Genomic DNA, 24,626 nt, shown 5'->3' on the forward strand with positions numbered 1-24,626 from the left:
GTCCATAAAATACCTACATAACCAGCACCTACTGGAAATATATAAAATAATAATGGTAGTTATTTCTGGGTGTCAGGATTACAGATGATTTTAACTTTCTTCTTGCTCTGCTAACAAAACTCCAAGAAGGGTGATGAAACTTCTCTGGCCCCAAATAAGGAATCAAAAACCCAGTGAGAAAAGAGTAGGTGTGAGCAAGACTTCAGATTTCATCGAGCATTTTCACTTGCCAGGTATCTCCTTCTACTTTAAATCGCAAACATGTGAGTGAATGTGTAATTTTTGCAGGGCAGAGAAGATCATTAGTGAACCCCCAACAATTGAGGTTTAAATGGAAAAAAAGGAACATCGAGACTGATAACTCTCTCCCATGGCCAATTACCAACTTCTCACCTGACTGAGGCTGAAAAGTATGCAGGTGCTTGAAGCTTCCCTCCAGCAGCCGAATGACATGCACAGACCCTTGATTTGATGCCACAAAGAGCTTCGTTGAATCCTCAGAAAACAAAATCTGAAGGGCAGAGCGAAGGAACGCTGGCATTTTGGAAACCTTGGGGGAACCAGTAACAAAAAATCAGAGAGACAGAGAGAAGTTAGACCCAGAGCCCATCAAAAATAATCACAGTTAGGCTTAAATCATATGAATGCTTCCTGTCTCCAAGGAAGCCAATCAACCAAGGGCCTGGAACACAGACGTGCCTACTGTAACCTATCCAGCCCCCTTGTCATCTCCTCAAAAGCCTAACCTTTACTGCCACTTTCTGGCATTTCCCTATCCTCCAAAAACATAATTTTAAATGGCAATAAGAGACTGTTTTATAACAGGTTTCTCAAAATAGCTTTTTATGGAACAAGGATTCATATCCAGGACGTTTCCACTTCACACAAAAATCACCCACTTATAAGGTTTCTTCTTATTCAACCAGACTTGGGGTTATCACTTACCCTTTGGAGGTTTATATTGTCATGTTCATAATTCAAACGATAGAGAAAAAAACGAGAAGCTGTAGAATAGGCTATCCAACTTCCACATGGGGAGATACAGCTGCAGATAATGTTCTCAGGACCCTGGTAACATTAGGAAGCAGGATACATAGTCAAGTAAAACTTCATACAAGGTTCACTATAGCATGAATCCTCAAGCTACTGCCACTCTGAATGTATCCACAAATACCGACACATAATCCTGACACTCATATGCTATGTGTCACTATGATTATTTCAAAGGTAGAACATCTAAGTGGTGTGGCTTTAATTTCCAAAACCCAGAACAGAGGTCTCTGAATACTATATCTCAGCCCTTCGCATACTTCATGGGTAGCTTCATAATAAACCCTAACTTTAGAAACCTGAGCAGGGAGGCATTTAACGCAGTGAAGCTTTGGAGGCTCAGTGACTTGGGGACTGATTTTCTGTTTTGGTCAATGACAACCTGCTTTAAAGACCTGTAAGAAATATTAAGTGAAAAAATTTGCGTAACACCGCAAAAGTTTAGTGTAACATTTATGTAATTCAAAAAACTCAAAAAACATCTGAGTGTATGTAAGTATGTATGTATACACACATACATATTCTCACACACAGAAAAAGATCTAGAAGGGTATACAGCTAATCAATTAACAGTAATTATTGCAGGAGAGGGGACTAGTATTAAAGAGCTGGGCAAGGGTATAAATTATCAATATTGTTTGAATTCTTCATAGTGAGACTGTATTCACAAATTATTTGTGCAATTAAAATAAAGATTTTTAAAAAGGAAGACAAAGTTGTTTGTATAGTATAGTCCCATTATTGGAGAAAGAAAGGATGTATACACATGCACGCATGGGTGAAAATTTTTTCTGGAAGAATATATAAGAAACCACTGGCAGTGATCATCTCTGGGGGGGTGGGATAAGAAAGAGGTTCATTTTTCATTGCATCCTCTTTTGCATTATTTGAATTTTTAAAAACTATGCATGTTATTTTCATAATAATACCAAAAGAAGAAAAACGAATTTCTTGTATTCATTCATCCAATAAATTCGGAATGCCTGACTTACAATCATAGGAAACCCAGCTCTTTTGACATAGTACTTCATTCAAATAATTTTAGATTTGAAACAGTTTATGATGTCAACTAAGAAACCCTCAAAATTCAGAATGAGAAAAATGTTCTGGATTTCAGAGTCTGAACACACAGTTAAATTTCTTTACCTTTGTCTTGAGGTGAAGTAAGTGATCTGCATTTTTAGAGAGTGGAAGGGTATCCCCATTCTTTCCTGGAACAAGAAATATCCCTGACATTTTTCTTCCCAAAGAAAGGTTATTCATACATTTTTTCTACTAAAAAGCCATTCCTGGGTAGAAAGAAATCTCTACCACTGGGAAATCAAAAAAATGTCTGACGTAGTAAGCTTACAGTTTTCTGGGGGTATGTATACGAAGAGGAAAGCAGCGAGCACTTTCTTAGCTTCTACTTGGGTGCCCTGCATACGGCCTAGGGCACACCCCTATTTCTCTGAAGTTGCTCCCCACAGCCTGGCATGCAGGCGGATGGAAGTGAAGTTTGTGTGGCCTCGATTTCAACTTCATTTGTTCATTTTGGAGCCTAAAGCAAAAGCCTCTAACCTACTGTAAAACAACAGGACCCAAACAGGTATGTCATACTTAAGGCCATGAGGCTGTCACCCTGGTAAGATCTGCACAACCTTCTTTTTCATGCAGGCCCGTCACGACCCCACATTAAAACTTGTCATTTTTCAACAGCTGTTTTGATCCCAGTCTAGCCAGGTAGAACTTTGATTCCACTACCCTCAGCACCACTATATCCTGCAGTGCACCATACTGAACCGAAAACTTTTCACTGATGATTCAGTGTCCTGCTAACAATTTTAACACTCTGAGGAACTCCTCTGCTCTATCTAGTGGGTGGGAAACCATAAGTTCAAAAGGACACAGACAAACCTACTTCCATTTTTCCACAAGCAGAATTTCAACTGCCATTTCTGGCTTCTATCTCCAGTTTTCTTATTGGAAAAAAACTTTCTCCCATCTTACCTGTTGCAACTGTGGATCCCAGTCGCCAAAGTTCCAAGTGATGAGCAAACTGGAAGAGGAGAAGCTGCTTCTTTTTTGCACAGGAAACGAGACGTCGCTGTATCCAAGAATCAAAAAGACATAAACAAGCCGGAGTCATCTATTGCCTCAGTACTGGATACAGCAGCAACACCTCAGAACATTTTTTACCATTAAAATCCATTTACTTGATAAATATTTCCTAAGTACTACCATTCGCCAGGCACTGTCCTAGGATCTAAAAACATAGTAGTAAATAAAAACCTAGCTACTGCTCTCAAGCTTACAGTTTAAAGGGTTGACATAAAATTAAACAGGCAATTACATTAAGTGTGCAAAGAATTTTAACATGGCTAAGCACAGTATGTAATGAAAAAAAGTAGAAAGGCCTCATGACAGTAAAGACAGGAGCCCAGATGAGGCTCACTGGTAAAGAGTACTCAGGCAAAGAAGGTAGGGCAGGACGTTCCAAGCAGAGGGATGGCACGGGAAATAGCTCCAAGGGAAGAGAGAATGAGAGGGAATAAAAAGGAGTCTTTCAGAACTGCCAGACTGAGTGCAGATGGGGGTGGGGGTAATGTAAGTGCGTGAGAACAGAGGTGAGGGAAGAGGCCGTCTTCTCCGGATCAAGACAGGTTTCATAAGCCATGCTAAGGAATTAGGTCTTTACGCTGAGGACAACAACGACCAACAAAGGCATTTAAGCATGGAGGGATGAACAAAGTTGCTTTTTGAACGGATCAATGGAGAACAGGCCGGAATGACACAAATAAATAAATAAAAGGAGATTGTTAACAAACTACTGTAAAGAAATCCAGAGGAGAAAAGTCACTGACCCAAACTAGGTTAATGGCAGTGTAGACAAAGAGAAATGGCTAGATTCAAGAGAGAACGAGGAGGTAGACTCAGTAAGGTTTACTGGTTGAATGGAATGTAGAAGTATGTAGTGGGAAGAAGAGTTTCTAGCCTGGAAAGATGACTGATTTACCTAGAAAGGAACACTGGAAGCCTGGGTTCTCCTGCTCCCACCCAGAATAATAAAAAGTCCAGCCTTGGGCTTCCCTGGTGGTACAGTGGTTGAGAATCCACCTGCCAATGCAGGGGACACGGGTTCGAGCCCTGGTCCAGGAGGATTCCACATGCCGCGGAGCAACTAAGCCCATGAGCCACAACTACTGAGCCCGCGTACCACGATTACTGAAGCCCATGCACCTGGAGCCCGTGCTCTGTGACAAGAGAAGCCACCACAATGAGAAGCCCGCGCACCGCAACAAAGAGTAGCCTCTGCTCGCCACAACTAGAGAAAGCCCGTGCGTAGCAACGAAGACCCAATGCAGCCAAAAATAAATAAAATAAATAAACTTATTTAAAAAAATTAAAAACAAACAAAATCCCCATAAACCACACCTACTGGGAAAAAGGAATGATTTCCCCAGAAACTGAACTAGGCATGCTGCTGTAAATCTCTTGGCCCCTGTAAACATCTTTGCCAGAGGCTTGCCTTAGAAAGAGAAGGAAGAAAGAAGAAGAAGGTAACTACAGAAGGCCAACAGATCTGCCAAAGAAGAGTGAGCTGTGCTGTCTTATGGGACAGGCAGACCGGGAGATGAGGGCGTGGTGGGCATTAGAGGATGATACTTACATGGGGAAAAGTGATTTTTCGGAGAGCAGCATCATAATTCTTTACCTCCACCTTCTCCATGAGAGGACGAATGACTAAGTGGGTGTCTGTGCCTGCAGCGGGAGGGAGAGGAGAAAAAATATCAGAATTAGAAAAAGTCCCACATGAAAATAACCACAGCTGGGCAGAGTAATGAAGCACTCCCGGCCAAGACTGAAACCCACCTCCAGATATCAGTGCTATGGGGCTGTGGGCCACGGCTCGCACGTCGTGAGTGTGATGCTGAAATGGCTTTGTCCGCACCCACTGTTTCTCACTGCTGTTGGAAGTCACAGAGACCAGCTGAAAATGGAACACTGTCCCCTCGGCTGTGCCCACCACGAAACTGTCTTCTTGCTGAGAAAGTAAATCATTAGGGAGGTACATTTGAGCAAAACAGGGCCCAGTTTTTAAAATATTCCCCGAGGTTTTCTGTCTGGGCAGCTTAGGGGGAAAACCTATGCCCAGAATTGAAGGGAGGTTGCAGGGGTCTTTTTCCTCCAGAAGCTAACAATTCCATCAGGGGAGCAAGTTCGCGCACAGGTAACAAAGCGCCCCCTACTGACAAAATTAACAGTAAGTACTTCAAACTGTTAGCGTGCTTTCATATAATGCAAACCCGACCTCATTAGAATAGCAACAATATTGGGGAAAGGGGAGGGGTCGCAAAACTGGCAGTCAAAAGATTGAAGCTTAGAAAACCCTAAAATTCACTGTCCTCTTTTTAGAGATGAAGAGAGGGTGGGCTGAGGAGGGGAAGTGGCCTGATCAATATCACAAAGATGCAGGTTCCCTGGTCCCCAGTTTAAGGCTCTCTCTTGTCAGCATGTTGAGCACGAGGATTTCTGTTAGTTTTAAAAGGTCTTACTGTGTCTACAACTACTTTTTAAAATTCCTCTATAATCTCAAAACCATTTTCATTTTAGCTCATTTTTAAAAATGCACATAACTTTGAGTTAAGAAAACAAAACAGGAGGCTTGATAGGGTACTGAGAAAAATCAGAAACCTGGATCAGTAGTTAACCAATCAAACGGTGTAAAGAGTAGGTGAGAAGTCAAGAAAAGTGAGATGTCTGCACACATGTGAGCATGTAGCTGCCAGTAACTACACACTGACTGTGCTAGGAACGTTGTAAGTCATATCATCTCTAATCCTTCAATAACCTACAAGGTGAAGTATCATCTGTCCTATCAGGAGAAACTATAAAAGACTGAAATGAGCATAACAAGTACTGGTGTCCTTGGCTGGTGAGCCCTCTGATTGTCCTAGAGCTACTTTACAACTCCATAAATTGTAAAAAAACCGAGAGTGACGCAAAAGATTCTCTTGCATAGAGACGCAAACGAATTTTGCTCGGTAGAATGCAGCTGACGATCGTCCTGTGGACACTGAGTCCTGCAACAATTTGTAAATCATTTCAGCATTCCTGATGGCCTTACATAACTGTGTTCTTTGATTTCTCCCTTAGAACTGCTTGTAACTTACTGGTTCCCTCATTAGTTAATGAGTTACAGAAAATCTCTGACATACTTCCATTTCATGTTTGGATGAGTTATGATTTTACCCTTTTTCCCCCCAATCATTTAATAGCCCTTTACACAGATAAGGAAACTGGAACTTCAAAAGTTTACCTGTCTGTTAGTTTACAGACGTGTATCTGCCGCCAAAGCCTTTGCTCCGGGCACAGGCCTCTCCCTCACCTCCTCTAAGGATACTATTTGAAAACCATTAGCCTAAGGCAAAAGTGGAAATACTGAGCCGCTTAGGAATTCACTCGCTCTCTCCATCACCTCCACTAAACAGTTCAAGTGGCTGTTTGCTCAAAGTACTACCTACAGAGAAGAACTGGGAAGGGAGGCCTCTCACTCCACATTCTCTTTCCCTGAGGTGGAATCATAAAAGAACTGAAAAGCAAACAAAAGAAAAGGGCTCTCTTGGGGTGCAACAGGAATGAAGCAAGGGAAAAACAGACCTGGGGCGGGTGCGCAAGTGCACGCACGTGCGCACACACACACTAACTTAATCAAAGAGTGACTGCTTCACAGGGAACACAAAATCTCAGGACTGACCTCTAAATGAAGGCAAATGTTCCCTACAACTCCCTGCAGGAATCAGTACTTGCCTACTTGATGGAGGTGAAAGGCTTCTAAGAAGATCAAAGGACTGGGTGTTTGCCACAATTCACTCTTTAGTCAATGAGAAACCACTGAAGAGAAATCTAAATATAACCATCTGTTCTGGCAAGAGAGTATGGAGAAAAGCCTTGAAATTAGGACTGGTGTCAAAAGAGATATGAAAATGGCAATAGCACACTCGCTGTGCCAGACACTCTGCTTAGCACTTTACAAGCACAACCCATTTAATCTTTCCTCAGACGCCATGCAGCATGTATTACTAACCTCCTTGTTCTCACAGAGGAATAAACTGAGACTTAGAAAGAAGCACCTTGCCCAAGGAAGACACGTAGCTATTAAGTGGTATGACTGGGATTCAAGCCCAACTCTGCCCAACTCCAGAGTTTGTGATAAGCATTTCTGAGGACTGGAATTTGTACAACTGCACGTTTCAATTGAAAAAAAAAAAAAAAAAAGTACCACAATCCCTTGCTTCTCAGGCACACATTTTCTCACATCTTAACATCTCTGATATCAAAATATTTATATCTGTCAACCTGTGTTATGTGACATCTTCAGATAAAGAATGAACATCAAAACTTGCAGAATACGGATTTCCCTCGTGGCCCAGTGGTTACGAATCCACCTTCCAATGCAGGGGATACGGTTTGATCCCTGGCTGGGGAACTAAGATCTCACATGCCGTGGGGCAACAGAGCCCACGCGCCACAACTAGAGAGAAGCCCGCACCGCAACTAGAGAAGCCTGCACGCCACAATGAAGAGCCTGTGTGCTGCAAGGAAAGATCCCACGCGCCTCAAGGAAAGATCCCGCAGGCCATGATGAAGATCCCACAGGCAGCAACTAAGACCCGATGCAGCCAAATAATAATAAAACAAAACAAAACAAAACAAAAACAACTTGCAGAACAGTTGTCAAAAGCCTAAAAGAAAATCTTGGGACTATATTGGAGCATCTTCTAGCAACACTGTGGATGGCTGGGAGGCATGTGTGAGAAACATGGACCCCAATAACTGAGTTCAAGTGATTCAGAGTCCAACTCTGAATGTGAAGAAGTTCTAGGAATACCCTTATCATTTTATTTCACACACTTTCCTGTTTATATATGCGTAAGAGTGATATAACAGAAAATTTCTGTTTAAGTCTCAAGAAGCTCTTCAATAAGTAAAATATAAATTTTATGTTTAAAAAAGCATTGTGTCAGTTTATATTATAAAAGCTTATATTATATGCTTATAAAATATGAATTTTACATTTAAAAAACCACTCTCATAGTTTAATAAAAGTATTTTTTCTTTCCCATAACAAAATTATGACATGTTACAATCATTTGTATCTAAGACTTAATGCAATAGAGTAATATAGGCACAAGGTAGAAGATCAGACAGTATAAAGTGGTACACAGTACAAGTTACACCTGTCTTCCACCTACCCCCCAAAAACTTTCTTCCAGAAACTGTCATTATTTGCATTTTCAATATTTCCAGAGATATTCTATGTATATACTAGCAAAACTGTATACACATAGAATATTTGTTTCTTTTCTTTTCTCTTTTATTTTTAACCATGCCACACAGCATGCAGGATCTTAGTTCCCTGATCAGGAACTGAAGCCACATCCCCTGCAATGGAAGCGCTGAGTCTTAACCACTGGACCACCCGGGAAGTCCTAGAATATCTCATACATAAATATCTAATATATAAATCTGCTCTATCTTTCCTTAATACACTATTATATACTACATTATACACTGTAATACTGTTCTACTTTTTCCCCTTACCAATATATCCTGGAAATTGTTCCATAGCAATAAATATACATCTTCTTTGGTCTTTGAACAGGTGCATAATCCTTAAATTACACTTTAAATAGTACTAAATTTAATAATTAAGTCTTACTGTCTAATAATTACAACCATTTTGGATCGAAACTCTATTTTAAAAGGAGAATTCCTCCCACTCATTTAAACCTTGACTTCTATTATAGTTTATATGTGACATCTACATGTTTTATAGGGCTTTAGCACTAACAAATTGTTCTCATGGAAAAACTGTGGAATGGGATAGGAACATTTTATAGGCAAGAAAAGAAAGCAGGAGTGATCTCTACACTAGACACACTTAAGTAAGAAAACAACACTCAAACTAATTACGTAAAGATAAAAGATCTAGTCAACAAACCTCAAAGCTCAGACAGAGAGACAAATATCATATAATATCGCTTACATGTGGAATCTAAAAAAATGGTACAAATGAACTTATTTACAAAACAGAAACAAAGTCACAGATGTAGAAAACAAATTCATGGTTACGGGGTGGGGAGAGAAGCGGGAGTGGGGATGATAAATTGGGAGATTGGGATTGACGTAGACACACTACTATATATAAAACAGATAACTAATAAGGACCTAGTGTATAGCATAGGGAGCTCTACTCAATACTCTGTAATGACTTATATGGGAAAAGAATAAAAAAGAATGGATATATGTGTATGTATAACGGATTCACTTTGTTGTACAGCAGAAACTAACACAACATTGTAAATCAACTATACTCCAATAAACATTAAAAAAAAACAAACCTCAAAATCACTTCCTGTGCCTCATTGCTAAAATATCCAAAGGTTTCTGATTAAGAATTCATGTTACAAGATGGCAAGAGGCACACATGTTCAATACAAACCTGCTTTAACTCCTATTCAAATAGGAGAAAAATCAGTAGTGTCGAAATCACTATAAAATTACCTTCTAATGTTCCAAGATAGGAAGCAGAACAGTCAGGCAGAGAGAGGAAATAGCACTTCTCAAGATTCTTCTAGAATACTTGTGCCCTACCTACAATCAGACGGGGTTAACTGGGGACAGGGAGTGTCTGAAGAAAACCTCTCTGCTAACTAATCATTTAGAGAATATTCTCTAACTAACTGTTGGAGAATAAGTGTTCAGGAAAACTGTGTGGGTTTTCAGATGCATTGTCCTAAACTCAATCTTCCTCCACTACAACATTCAGGATTAGGGAACAGTGTCTGTGGCACACCACTGACACGGCCTTCTCTACTCATGCCCCAGGTTGTACAGGAACTGCTCAAACAGGGACTATACTCACATCAGATATGGCAATGGACTGCACGTCAGTATTTGCGATGAGATGATTCTTTACAAGGGTACCGGTAGCTGAGTCCCAGAACTGTACCTTCCCAGCAGAGTCCACGCTTATGACGGTGCCATCGGACAGGAAGGCCACGCCCCATATGATACACTTCCGCTTAGACACACCCATATACTGCCTATCCACAAGCATCTTATGAATAGCGCTCCCTGAAAAAGAAAGCAAAGCCCGCATGTGAATGGCACTTATTTCTCCTCAGTCTTCAGAAGCTGCCTGTGGTAGGCATCTGGTAAGTCAGCTGCCTGAGCACAGACCACAGACAGCCAGTAAACAGTGGTTACGGTGAACTCAGTTTTGGAACACCAGAATGGTTCCCTGAAGAAGGAGGGCAGCGGTGGGGGGCGGGGCGTGCAGACAAAAGGAATTTTTGGTGGAGAGGTGAAATGGAAACGAGACATCTGAGGCTTCACTGAAAAGCAGCCAACTGCACACACACATTACACTCTGCTCCCTTCCAAATCCCAATGAGAAAGGGAGAGAAGACAATAGTGCCAAAATTTGGGGAACTGGAAAGCAGACACAGAGTAGTAACCGACTTAGTAGAACCCTAAAACTAAGTCCCAAATCCGCAGTAGGAAAACCCAAGAAACCACCTGATTTATACCATGGAATCCTCAGAAGACTCAGCAACTGGTGACTCCAGATAGTCTGGAAACAGAGGTGATGCTGGAACACAGATTAAGTGAAATGTTATAACTCTGTATTGAGAACACCAGCTTTCTTCTTAGAATGCTGATGGCTGGGCTTGTTGTCACCAGGTAGGAGAACAAAAAACATTTCTGAGAAATATGACCAGCACAAGAGAAAAGATCTAAAGAGCCTGTCTTGAGAGCATCCCCAAGCTAACAGTCCAGCCAGACCATTCCTCAATGAAGCTCAGATGTGATCAGCACCACTAGTGTGGTGATGAGAGGAACCTCTAGACACGGGAGGAAAGCCTCAATATGAAAGGCAGAGGCCCAACATACGACCAGAAAAAAATAAACAACAAGGTGTGAAAAAGCCAGGGCGAAGAACACTTCACAAATATTACCATGAATAGTCTTGGAGAAGAGTTAGTATACTGTATAATGAAACAAAAAGAGAATGCTGTAAAAAAGAACATTCAGGAAACAAAAAGGAACTCTGGAAATGAATGGCAGAAATGAGAACCTCAATAAAAGGACTGAAAGATAAAAATGACAAACTCTCCCAGGAAGCAGAGTAAGAAGTTAGAGATGAAAAATAACAAGGGGGAAAAAGAAAAAAAGAAAGAAAGAAAATTAGAAGAGGCAACATTCCAGTAATAAAATTCCAGAAAGGAGAAAATGGAAAGAAAATCCTTTACAAAATAATTATAAGAATTTTCCTCAGAAATGAAAAACATGGGTTTTTGGATTAAAGGAACCTACCAAGTTGTCCAATACAATTGATGTTAACAGATCCACACAACAAAAAACATAATTATTACATTTCAGAACAGTAAAGATAAAGGGAAGATCTTAAAAGCTCCCAGGAAAAACCAACCACAAAAACCTACATAAAGGATCTACTCTCAGAAAGGCATCAGAGTCCATAACAATACTAGAAGCTGGACGACAGTGGAACCACAGCTTCAAAATTCTAAGGAAAAATAATTTCCAACCTAGAATTCTTTCTCAGAAACCCTTTCTCAGGATCCATCAAACAAAGTGATAAACTAAGAAAATGAATGACTTGGCAACAGGGAACTCTACTGGAGAATAAAGCAAAGGGGATCTCCAGAATGGCTGAAAAACCAGAGTTCAAGATCTCAGAGTTGTGCAGTAGGCCCAGAAACTGGCTCCACTAAGCTGGAGCAGGGCAGAAGGCTCTGGGAGAGAAACCTTCAAGGAGATAAAAGTGATAGAAAGAAAACCAGATGTGGGAATTCCCTGGCGATCCAGTGGTTAGAACTTGGCACTTTCACTGCAGGGGCCCAGGTTCAATTCCTGGTGGGGGAACTAAGATCCCGCAAAAAAACCCAAAACAAACTAACAAACAAACAAACAAAAAACAGAAAAAAAACCCAGATGTAGCTGAACCTAAATCATACAACTGGAAGAATGTGGAGATGAATTAGTGATATATATATATATCTCAATCTCACACACACTCACACACACACGAGAGAGAGAGACAGAGACAGACATTCAGCATTAACAAAAAGCATACAGGAAAGGAAAAGAAATTTACTATGCAAGTTGTATGTATATAGTCTAAGAATAAAAACATCAACTGCTAATCTGAACAAAGTTAGAACATAACCATACTGGGAGGATCAGGAAGAAATATTGCTACATGTGGCAAAGGGCAGAGAAAGAGGGTTAAATAGTGGAAGTCAATAAATAATGGGCTAAAACTGAAAAAAATAAAGCATTTTAAGCATACTATGCATAGCATAAAGATAAATACCAAAAGAATTAGCTAAGAGTTGCAGGCGGCTGCCTTTGAGGAGTGGGAGAAGGGATATAGGGGGACTCCTGCTCTTTTGTAACAAGCCTTAAGGAATTCTTTGACTATATGCATATGTAACTGATAATAAAAAACTTGCTCAAGCACTAAGGAAAAAGAAAAAGGCGACATGTCTGCCCTGTGTCTCCTCTCATCTTAGCGGGGAGTACAGACACAGCCACCTAACAAGTTGAAGTCAGTCTCCTCACTGAAGGAATCCATCAGCCAATTCTGTAGGCCAAGGACAGAGGAAGCACGTTGTTCTCTATCTTTCTGATCTCAAGTCTCACCAACTATGTTACCAAGATCTTACGTTCCTCAAATACAGACACCCACTTTTACAAAGAACTGGTATATATAAATAGGTATTCTACTGATTGCTCATAGTAAATGTCTCACTGGTTGAGGGCAAATTTTAGTGTGAATTCTTATGATGAAAAATACTGTATTCCACTGAAGAACCAAGATTCCCCTAAAAGCAGCAGTAGTAATCCAAGAAAGAAGTGAAATTCATGGTGACATCTCAGAAGGTTCATGAAAGCATAAGGTCACAAGCTTTTGGAAACCCAGAAATGTGGCTCTGACAAACAAGACCCACACCCCAAATGAACTGAGAAAAACAGTCACCTGATTTGACATCAAACACACTAATGTAGTCTATGGAGCCAGCTGCAATGTGGGTACCAGCGGGATGCCAGCTGAGGCTCAGGATTCGACCTTGGGAGTTGTACAACAAAAGAGAAAGTGACATACACATAAATATACAGCAAAGGGTAACTGAGTTCTCCTTCCACAAACATCTACAGGGCTAGCGTTCTATAGTCTTAAAGTTCATCTACTGCGCTCTTGTGAAGGACCGTTTTATAACAGGTGAGGGACAACTTTGCCCTGGGACCCACGATGACATATTTGATACTTACTTTTAATAATGGATAAATGGTTGATGGGAGTGTAGATAAGCACAACCTTTTGAAGGTGATCTGGTAGTAACCTAACAAAATTTAAACGTGCAAATTTGGCATGGTAATTGCACTAGGAATTTAACAAAAAAGAAATATTTACAGGAATGCCCAAGTGTATATAAGAATGTTCATTACAGCACTGGCTATAGTAGTAAAAACAAAATTAATATCCATCAATAGGAGTTTGGTTAAATAAATTATGGAACACCATAAAATGAAATGCCATGCAGACTGGCACGACTGACACAGAAAGATGTCTGTGATACATCAAATGAAAAACTAAGCTGAAAACCAAGTGCAAGCACTCCTGTGAATGTATTTGTCTATCTGAATATACAAAAAAGTCCAGATTAGTTCCAAAATGTTGCCTACAGAGTGAAATGAGACACTTATTTTCTCTTTCACACTTGGCTAAATGCATGAAATTTTTACCAAGCATTATATCACCTTTGTAATTAAAAAAAGAACACCCTGGAGATATTAAAAACAAACAATACAGGGATCTGATTAGCAGAGGATAAACATTACTATTGGATACAGAGAACATATCAGACACTACTCTCTAGAAAAGGAGTCAGGGTGGGATAGGGAGGGTGGGAGGGAGACGCAAGAGGGAGGAGATACAAGGATATACATATATGTATAGCTGATTCACTTTGTTATAAAACAGAAACTAACACACCACTGTAAAGCAATTATACTCCAATAAAGATGTTAAAAAAAAAAAGTGGATAATAGAAAAGGAGTCAGCAAACTGTGGCCCAAAGGCCAAACTGGGGTCACCACCTGTTTTTGTAAATGAAGTTTTACCAGAGCACAACCATGAGCATTTGTTAAGTATTATCTAGGGCAACTACGGTGCTATAATGACAAGAGTTGGCAGAGACTATAGGGCCTGCAAAGCCTACAATATTTACTAGCTGGTGTCTTCACAGAAATAGTTTGCCAGGCTCTGTTCTGGATGTCAGTGTCAGTCAGTCCAGGTGGAACAGGGGCCATTGTTTATAAAATTCCCCCATTCAACTTGAAAGTACTAGCAGAACTGAGAACCACAGCTCCTAAAGAAAAATCCGAGTTCTGAGACTTTATGCACATTTGTTAAAACTTCACAAAAATAAGTGAGAACTAACAAATTGATTTACACAGAAACACTCATTTTCCTATTTTGGATTGCTAGCTTCCTGTATTATTACTTAACCAGGCAATCATAGCTATGCTACACAGTGGAGAGGACCTGAGCTAAGGACAGCATCTAGCACATACGCTGCACTCACAGAAAGTTAGCATATAGATAAAATATTACCTGGACCCATGGGAAAATATCCCATCCCCAGTGGCACAGAAATATAACTTCTTGTTAAGACTACTCACTGCCTCACCACAAACAACCCTTACTTTTCTGACGATCAAAATTTCTTTCAAACTGGATTTTGTCTGGTGTGATCTGAAATAGTTTCACAGATCCATCTTCGCAGCCAACCTATTATGGAAAAGGGGATAGAAAATAAAGAAAGCATTTTATAGAACTAAATATATATATTTACAAATATATACATTTCCTCCTTCAAGCTAACACTTGTTCTGAAAGAGAAAAATAGTTTGTGAGAGGGAAAAAGTACTGGTACCAAGAAACTGGTAGTGTGTTCCTGGCAGTCTTCATGTCCTAGCCAGAAAGCAGGCCAATTAGGGGCCCAATTCCTGAATAGGACATGGAGGAGAAATAGGATTTCACAGCATGTCTCTGCTGGACACCCATGGCCTAAATAAAAGACCCATTAACTGTGTCACCTAAATGGAGATACGTCAAGATATTACAAAATAGTACAAATTTAAAAAAAATCATAAATCCATCACAGAAAACTAAATCTCTGCAAGTACCCAGTCTAATGGTAAGAATGGGGGGGGGGTCTTTCCATTGTCTATATGTACCACATTTTCTTTATCCATTTGTCCTTCGATGGACATTTAGGTTGCTTCCATGACCTGGCTATTGTAAATAGTGCTGCAATGAACATTGGGGTGCATGTGTCTTTTTGAATTATGGTTTTCTCTGGGTATATACGCCCAGCAGTGGGATTGCAGCATCATATGGTAGCTCTATTTTTAGTTTTTTAAGGAACCTCCATACTGTTCTCCATAGTGGCTGTATCAATATACATTCCCACCAACAGTGCAAGAGGGTTCCTTTTCTCCACACCCTCTCCAGCATTTGTTTGTAGATTTTCTGATGATGCCCATTCTAACTGGTGTGAGGTGATACCTCATTGTAGTTTTGATCTGCATTTCTCTAATAATTAGTGATGTTGAGCAGCTTTCCATGTGCCTCTTGGCCATCTGTATGTCTTCTTTGGAGAAATGTCTATTTAGGTCTTCTGCCCATTTTTGGATCGGGTTGTTTATTTTTTTAACATTGAGCTGCATGAGCTGTTTTTATATTTTGGAGATTAATCCTTTTTCCATTTATTCTTTTGCAAATATTTTCTCCCATTCTGAGGGTTGTCTTTTTGTCTTGTTTATGGTTTCCTTTGCTGGGCAAAAGATTTGAAGTTTCATTAGGTCCCATTTGTTTATTTTTGGTTTTATTTCCATTACTCTAGGAGGTGGATCAAAAAAGATCTTGCTGTTATTTATGTCAAAGTGTTCTTCCTATGTTTTCCTTTAAGAGTTTTATAGTGTCCAGTCTTACATACAGGTCTCTAATCCATTTTGAGTTTATTTTTGTGTATGGTGTTAGGGAGTGTTCTAATTTCATTTTTTTACATGTAGCTGTCCTGTTTTCCCAACACCACTTATTGAAGAGACTGTCTCTCCATTGTATATCCTTGCCTCCTTTGTCATAGATTAGTTGACCATAGGTGTGTGGGTTTATCTCTGGGCTTTCTATCTTGTTCCATTGATCTATATTTCTCTTTGTGTGCCAGTACCATACTGTTTTGATTATTGTAGCTTTATAGTATAGTCTGAAGTCAGGGAGTCTGATTCCTCCAGCTCTCTTTTTTTCCCTCAAGACTGCTTTAGCTATTCGGGGTCTTTTGTGTCTCCATACAAATTTTAAGATTTTTTGTTCTAGTTACGTAAAAAATGCCATCGGTAATTCGATAGGGATTGCATTGAATCTGTAGATTGCTTTGGGTAGTATAGTCATTTTCACGATATTGATTCTTCCAATCCAAGAACACAGGATATCTCTCCATCTGTTGGTATCATCTTTAATTTCTTTCATCAGTGTCTTATAGTTTTCTGCATACAGGTCGTTTGTCTCTCTAGGTAGGTTTATTCCTAGGTATTTTATTCTTTGTGTTGCAATGGTAAATGGGAGTGTTTCCTTAATTTCTCTTTCAAATTTTTCATCATTAGTGTATAGGAATGCAAGAGATTTCTGTGCATTAATTTTGTATCCTGCAACTTTACCAAATTCATTGATTAGCTCTAGTAGTTTTCTGGTGGCATCTTTAGGATTCTCTATGTATAGTATCATGTCATCTGCAAACAGTGACAGTTTTACTTCTTCTTTTCCAATTTGTTCCTTTTATTTTTCTTCTCTGATTGCCGAGGCTAGGACTTGCAACACTATGTTGAATAATAGTGGCGAGAGTGCACATCCTTGTCTTGTTCCTGATCTTAAGAGGAAATGCTTTCAGTTTTTCACCATTGAGAATGATGTTTGCTGTGGGTGTATATGGCCTTTATTATGTTGAGGTAGGTTCCCTCTATTCCCACTTTCTGGAGAGTTTTTATCATAAATGGGTGTTGAATTTTGTCAAAAGATCTTTCTGCATCTATTGAGATGATCATATGGTTTTTCTGCTTCAATTTGTTAATATGGCATATCACATTGATTGATTTGCATATACTGAAGAATCCTTGCATCCCTGGGATAAATACCACTTGATCATGGTGTATGATCCTTTTAATGTGCTGTTGGATTCTGTTTGCTAGTATTTTGTTGAGGATTTTTACATCTATATTCATCAGTGATATTGGTCTGTAATTTTCTTTTTTTGTAGTATCTTTGTCTGGTTTTGGTATCAGGGTGATGGTGGCCTCATAGAATGAGTTTGGGAGTATTCTTCCTCTGCAATTTTTTGGAAGAGTTTGAGAAGGATGGGTGTTAGCTCTTCTCTAAATGTTTGATAGAATTCACCTGTGAAGCCATCTGGTCCTGGACTTTTGTTTGTTGGAAGATTTTTAATCACAGTTTCAATTTCATTACTTGTGACTGGTCTGTTCATATTTTCTATTTCTTCCTGGTTCAGTCTTGGAGATTATACCTTTCTAAGAATTTGTCCATTTCTTCCAGGTTGTCCATTTTATTGGCATAGAGTTGCTTGTAGTAGTCTCTTAGGATGCTTTGTATTTCTGTGGTGTCTGTTGTAACTTCTCCTTTTTCATTTCTAATTTTATTGATTTGAGTCCTCTCCCCCTTTTTCTTGATGAGTCTGGCTAATGGTTTATCAATTTTGTTTATCTTCTCAAAGAACCAGCTTTTAGTTTTATTGATCTTTGCTATTGTTTTCTTTGTTTCTATTTCATTTATTTCTGCTCTGATCTTTATGATTTCTTTCCTTCTGCTAACTTTGGGTTATGTTTGTTCTTCTTTCTCTAGTTGCTTTAGGTGTAAGGTTAGATTGTTTATTTGAGATTTTTCTTGTTTCTTGAGGTAGGCTTGTATAGCTATAAACTTCCCTCTTAGAACTGCTTTTGCTGCATCCCACAGGTTTTGGATCGTTGTGTTTTCATTGTCATTTGTCTCTATATATTTTTTGATTTCCTCTTTGATTTCTTCAGTGATCTCTTGGTTATTTAGTAACGTATTGTTTAGCCTCCATGTGTTCATGTTTTTTACGTTTTTTTCCCTGTAATTCATTTCTAATCTCATAGCATTGTGGTCAGAAAAGACGCTTGATATGATTTCAAGTTTCTTAAATTTACTGAGGCTTGATTTGTGACCCAAGATGTGATCTATCCTGGAGAATGTTCCGTGGGCACTTGAGAAGAAAGTGTAATCTGCTGTTTTTGGATGGAATGTCCTATAAATATCAATGAAATCTATCTGGTCTATTATGTCATTTAAAGCTTCTGTTTCCTTATTTATTTTCATTTTGGATGATCTGTCCATTGTTGTAAGTGAGGTGTTAAAGTGTTACTGTCGATTTCCTCTTTTATAGCTGTTAGCAGTTGCCTTATGTATTGAGGTGCTCCTATGTTGGGTGCATATATATTTATAATTGTTATATCTTCTTCTTGGATCGATCCCTTGATCATTATGTAGTGTCCTTCCTTGTCTCTTGTAACATTCTTTATTTTAAAGTCTATTTTATCTGATATGAGTATTGCTACTCTGGCTTTCTTTTGATTTCCATTTGCATGGAATATCTTTTTCCATCCCCTCACTTTCAGTCTGTATGTGTCCCTAGGTCTGAAGTGGGTCTCTTGTAGACAGCATATAGATGGGTCTTGTTTTTGTATCCATTCAGCAAGCCTGTGTCTTTTGGTTGGAGCATTTAATCCATTCACATTTAAGGTAATTATCAACATGTATGTTCCTAGGACCATTTTCTGAATTGTTTGGGGTTTGTTTTTGTAGGTCCTTTTCTTCTCTTGTGTTTCCCACTTAGAGAAGTTCCTTTAGCATTTGTTGTAGAGCTGGTTTGGTGGTGCTGAATTTTCTTAGCTTTTGCTTGTCTGTAAAGCTTTTGATTTCTCCATAAATCTGAAGGAGATCCTTGCCAGGTAGAGTAATCTTGGTTGTAGGTTCTTCCCTTTCATCACTTTAAGTATATCATGTGACTCCCTTCCGGCTTGTAGAGTTTCTGCTGAGAAATCAGCTGTTAACCTTATGGGAGTTCCCTTGAATGTTATTTATCGTTTTTCCCTTGCTGCTTTTAATAATTTTTCTTTATCTTTAATTTTGGCGAATTTAATTACTATGTGTCTTGGTGTGTTTCTCCCTGGGTTTATCCTGTAGGGGACTCTGCACTTCCTGGACTTGGGTGGCTATATCCTTTCCCATGTTAGGGAAGTTTTTGACTATAATCTCTTCAAATATTTTCTCTGGTCCTTTCTCTCTCTCTTCTCCTTCTGGGACCCCTATCATGCGAATGTTGTTGTGTTTAATGTTGTCCCAGAGGTCTCTCAGGCTGTCTTCATTTCTTTTCATTCTTTTTTCTTTATTCTGTTCCACAGCAGTGAATTCCACCATTGTGTCTTCCAGGTCACTTATCCGTTCTTCTGCCTCAGTTATTCTGCTATTGATTCCTTCTAGTGTAGTTTTCATTTCAGTTATTGTATTGTTCATCTCTGTTTGTTTGTTCTTTAATTCTAGGTCTTTGTTAAACATTTCTTGCATCTTCTCGATCTTTGCCTCCATTCTTTTTCCGAGGTCCTGGATCATCTTCACTATCATTATTCTGAATTCTTTTTCTGGAAGGTTGCCTATCTCCACTTCATTTAGTTGTTTTTCTCGGGTTGTATCTTGTTCCTTCATCTGGTACATAGCCCTCTGCCTTTTCATCTTGTCTCTTTCTGTGAATGTGGTTTTTGTTCCACAGGCTGCAGGTTGTAGTTCCTCTTGCTTCTGCTGTCTGCCCTCTCGAGGGGGGAAGTCTTAAGTCTGTGCTCAAAAATTTTTTGAGAAACACTGGAAAAACATGTTCCACAGGTTGACTTGTAGAAGGACCTATCAGAAGTTTTGATATACTAACGTGTGCTGTGAATCTACAGAAGGATTTAGTACGCCGTATTTCTGAAACAAAACTTATCATAAAACACAAGGCACAACAAAACAAAAGACAGTTTCTACATCTCCCAATTCCAAAGAACACAGTTTGGGAAATGCTGAACCAAACTGAAACCTCTGGTTTCATAAATGAATCAACGAGGTCCAAAGTAGCAGCAGAAAGAGTGCCAAAGGACAAGGGAGCTTTAAATCCCCAACAAGAACCCCAATCTTGTATCTCGTATTGGAATCCAGATACAATTGCTTGCTTGGTTGCTGGAATCCAGCTCAGAGTGGAGTTGCTACATGCTAAATACAATTTCACCTTCCTATGAACATAAGGAAGCAAGTTTAAGTGGGCACAAGAGAAATCTTGGTTTGAATTACCAATAGTTGCTTACTGACCAGAAGTTGAGAGCCATTGGGGCTGGCAGCCATGCTCCAAATGGGTCCTCCAAAGGCATCCACAGCATACTTGATGTTTAACGCCTGCAAATCATACTCAATAATCTCTCCATTGAGTCCAGCACTAAACAGTCGCTGTCCGTTTGCCCAGCACAGAGCTTCTGTAGCCCGAGACTCATGACCTGGGAAAAACTACAGAAACACCATAACTTTTCAACCCACCACGAATTCATCAGCTACTAGCATTGAGTGGTCACAGGCAAAAAGATGAAAATCAAAATGCCTCTCTGGAAATAAATAGTGTGGGGTTTTACACTATCTGAAGATCAGGTTACTGATATTTTCATTTTTTTCAGGTTCACATTTTAGTTACTTATACAGTTGGTTTTGTTTCTTTTACTAGGACTTGTTCTGCAAAACCTTTTTAGACAATAAAGTTTCAGACAATCCAATTTGTATCTGATGTATCTAATTTTTAAAAATCATCGCAATCACCTTGATTGAGTGATAATTTCAAAGGTGTATACATGTCAAAAGTTACCAATACATACACTTTGAATACATGTTGCTTACTGTGTGTCAATTTCACCAATTAAAAGCTGTTTAAAAAATTAAAATAAACAAAGGCAGATCACTCCAGCTTTTCATTCAAGTCTCAGATTTCTAAGTGTTTTCTTAGCACTCAAAAAGCATTCATACTATCAAGGAATTTTATTCTTTTTTTTTTTTTGCGGTACGCGGGCCTCTTACTGCTGTGGCCTCTCCCGTCGCGGAGCACAGGCTCCAGACGCGCAGGCTCGGCAGCCATGGCTCACGGGCCCAGCCGCTCCGCGGCATGTGGGATCTTCCCAGACGGGTGCACGAACCCATGTCCCCTGCATCGGCAGGCAGACTCTCAACCACTGCGCCACCAGGGAAGCCCAGGAATTTTACTCTTATATCTGCTTGACACAAAAGGGAATGAGGAGGTATAATTTTTTCTATCTGAACTTGAAAAGGCAAAATATTCATTAATTAAGTGGCTTGCCCAAAGGGCCAAAGTCAATGACATGAAAAGAATGTGGGTCTCCTTACTCCTAGGCACTATTCTTCACTCTCAGAGATATAATGTTTTCTTGTTCTGAGAAACAAGCTCTTGTTCAGAGCTAAGCAATCTTCAATAGCAGGGAAGGGAACATGGATAAAGTGGAAGACTAGACTGAATTAATTGTTCAAAAAAAAAAAGAAAACAGATGGGAGAGGAAAATAAGAGGTACTAGGTAAAGACCAGTTGACTTATTCATTCAACATGTATTAACTAAGCAGTGTCTTTGTCCTAGGCACTTGCTAAATGTTGGGAATACAGCCATGAATATCACTGACAAGGTCCTTGTTTTCATAAAATTTGAAGTTCAGCAAGGAAGAAGACATTAAACAAATATATATGAACTATTATATAATTCCAATTATCATAAATGACAAGAAAAATCACAGGATGCAACAAGCATGTACCACAGCATGTTTTTCATTCTATGGAATGTGACTCCTTTGTGGTGACCAGCAATTTCTTAACTCCTATTAGTGCTTCAGGGATCAGCTCAGTAAGTCATCTCTTTCCAGGAATCCTAAACCCACCTCATCAGAGAAGGCACCTCTCCACTAAGATTCTATGCCTCTGCTTAGGTCTATCATAAAATTTGCCACACTGTTTGGAAACTGTATACTCATCTTTCCCCCACTGGATTTTGAACTCCTTGAAGGTAGGGCCTCTGACATTCATCTTAATGCCTAATACTTGCCACTCAGTCATTTAGAAACATTTACAGAGTGCCTAAATTCCAAGTACTAAGTTGCTGGGCACTGCATTCATTCATTTTTCCTTCTATTCATTTATTTCATGGTGCCTATGGCATGTAAGGCACTCAGTAAATGTGACCTGAATTATTTTGTTGCACTTGAAATCAGTAATCACCGCCTTTGAAAAATATGCTGCTGTAACAGCCCTTTGCATACACCCAAACAGTACTTTACCTAATTTAAAATCTTTATTCCCAAATATAAATCTACCTTCTCTCAGACAGATGAACTTAGGAATCCATGTTCCTGATATTACATCACTCAAGTGTTTGATATTAAAATGTCTCATCATTTTTTCTGAATTGACAATGAAATGGGTACTGACACTTATAGCAGGAAATGACACTTTACCAAAGTTACAATGGTGCAGAGACTGATATGAAGCAATGGTCTTGACAATTTCCCTTCTTATTGTGCCCAACAGATCTAGCAAACCTCAGTTTCCAAATGACAGGGAGCACCACAATTCCTAGGTAGGATCTTTCTAACCAACATCACACAGATCAAAACTCTAAGCGCATCATTCAGACAAGAGATCGCATATTTGTTATGTGGTTCTAAACAACTCCGGAGAGAGTCGGGGAGAGTTACTATTCTTTTGATCTCTTTGAATACAAAAAACATAGATTTGGCAGAATTGAACTTAAGAAAAAAATTAACATCAAAAACACCAAATCAGGCTCCCAAATGACTTACTTTCTCCTGAAAGTAGTTTGCTGACAAATTATAAATTTCCACAGTGCCATCTGTTCGTGAAACAGCCAATCTGTTTGTCTGGTTATTGTAAGCCACACAGCGGATCCCTGATGGAACATAATTAAAGAAACGTACTCGATGGACCTTAAATTCACCCATTCCTAGGAGGGCAAGAAAAGAATCATTGTTAAACAGCAGTATGTCACACCTCATGTTTCTTATTACCACTATTCTAGGTGGAAGACTCCAACTATATCTCATTGAGGTTCATTTCTATTTTTTTCACTTTTTTTTTTGGAGGGGGCCGCGCCAGGCAGAATGTGGAGTCTTAGTTCCCCAACCAGGGATGGAACCCGAGCCCCCTGCATTGGAAGTGCCGCTTCTTAACCACTGGACCACCAGGGAAGGCCGACGGAGGTTCATTTCTAAATATCCAACTAATGATGCTTTCATGGCCCATACAGAATCTATCAAACAGTCTCCAGAAGCTCAGGATTCTTCAGCAACAAAATTAAAAGATCAACACATACAGCATCACCCAGACTGCCAGCAATCCTGACAACTGCCTGAAGGAAGTGGTCCAGGAAAAGAGGGGTGAGAATTTAAAACGTGATCTTAGAGCAAAAGACTGAACATAACCTCATTCTCTAACTGGGAGTGCGCACTTGAAGGGAGTCACATGGAGCTGACCGGATGTATTCGAGGCAGAACTAAGGTCTCCTTTGTATTTTGTGTGTGAGGTTTCTGGGGGTGGGGGTGGTGGAGAGGAGGATAAATACCACGACCACTCTAAAGAAGCAAGAAATGTGGACAGTCTAAAGGAGTATCTCAAAGTCATGTCCGCAGAACTCCTGTATCAAAATCACCTCGAAAAATGGTTTTTAAAAATGCAGGATTCCGGGTCCTATTCCACAGTTCCAGAATTCCAATCTTTTGGGGCGGGGGGAGGGCTAGCAATCTGCATTTTGGCAAACACCTCTATCTCTACTGCATGTTAAGTTTTCAAATCACACACTCAACTACGGTACTGATGGTGGGGCTGATGGGGCAGGAAGAACCGAGAGCGTCTCAAGGGGAGGAACGACAGGACTGGTCGTCATCTGTCAACTACTCCCTCTACCTGCCGCTCCGTCGCCGCCAATATACGCACTCCGCTCTGGGTCGCCCCCTACTCGTCTCCTTTCAAGGTGAGGAACCTGCCTGCAGAGCAGGCGCGTTCGGCCGGGCCGGGCTAAGAGTGCGTCCAACGCGCGCGCGAGGGCTCCACCGCCCCTTCCCTCTCCGGGGATCTCCGGAGTAGCCCCCACCGGCCTCGGCACAAGAGAATCGGCTAGCTCCGCCGGGCGCCGACCTGCAGCAGGCCTCACCCTTTCTAACACCCCCCCACCCCGTCCCATCCCCGCTCCCCACGCCCCTTCCCCAACTCACCAGCGGATGGGCTAGCCACTCTCGGCGCTCGCCTCTCTCCGCCCCGGCCCCACGTGCGCGCGCGCTCGCGTGCTCTGCCCCGGAAGTGCTCGCGCCGCAAGGCCGGAAG

The 24,626-nt window shown here is 40.2% G+C and overlaps 1 protein-coding gene across 2 annotated transcripts in view; it reads right to left on the reverse strand.

Moving 5' to 3' along the window:
- The window catches only part of UTP4 (UTP4 small subunit processome component), a 32,478-nt gene extending 7,881 nt beyond the window's left edge, over positions 1-24,597 (reverse strand). The window contains exons 1-12 of one of the 2 annotated variants that reach the window (XM_029238087.1): positions 24,518-24,597; positions 23,090-23,250; positions 20,558-20,749; positions 14,830-14,914; positions 13,100-13,189; positions 9,959-10,170; positions 4,903-5,074; positions 4,700-4,791; positions 3,040-3,136; positions 2,197-2,261; positions 946-1,068; positions 394-550 (exon numbers count right to left, since the gene is read on the reverse strand). In XM_029238087.1, the coding sequence (XP_029093920.1) occupies positions 394-550; positions 946-1,068; positions 2,197-2,261; positions 3,040-3,136; positions 4,700-4,791; positions 4,903-5,074; positions 9,959-10,170; positions 13,100-13,189; positions 14,830-14,914; positions 20,558-20,749; positions 23,090-23,248 (1,444 nt within the window). In that variant the 5' untranslated portion in view covers positions 23,249-23,250; positions 24,518-24,597. Of the gene's footprint in view, positions 1-393; positions 551-945; positions 1,069-2,196; positions 2,262-3,039; positions 3,137-4,699; positions 4,792-4,902; positions 5,075-9,958; positions 10,171-13,099; positions 13,190-14,829; positions 14,915-20,557; positions 20,750-23,089; positions 23,251-24,209; positions 24,252-24,517 lie in introns of those variants that run through there. The other variant, XM_029238095.1, reaches the window with a different exon arrangement.
- Positions 24,598-24,626: the final 29 nt, after the last annotated feature.

This window comes from Monodon monoceros, unplaced genomic scaffold (genome assembly GCF_005190385.1).
Source record: "Monodon monoceros isolate NGI ecotype Baffin Bay Population unplaced genomic scaffold, NGI_Narwhal_1 Super_Scaffold_10, whole genome shotgun sequence".
NCBI lineage: Eukaryota > Metazoa > Chordata > Mammalia > Artiodactyla > Monodontidae > Monodon > Monodon monoceros.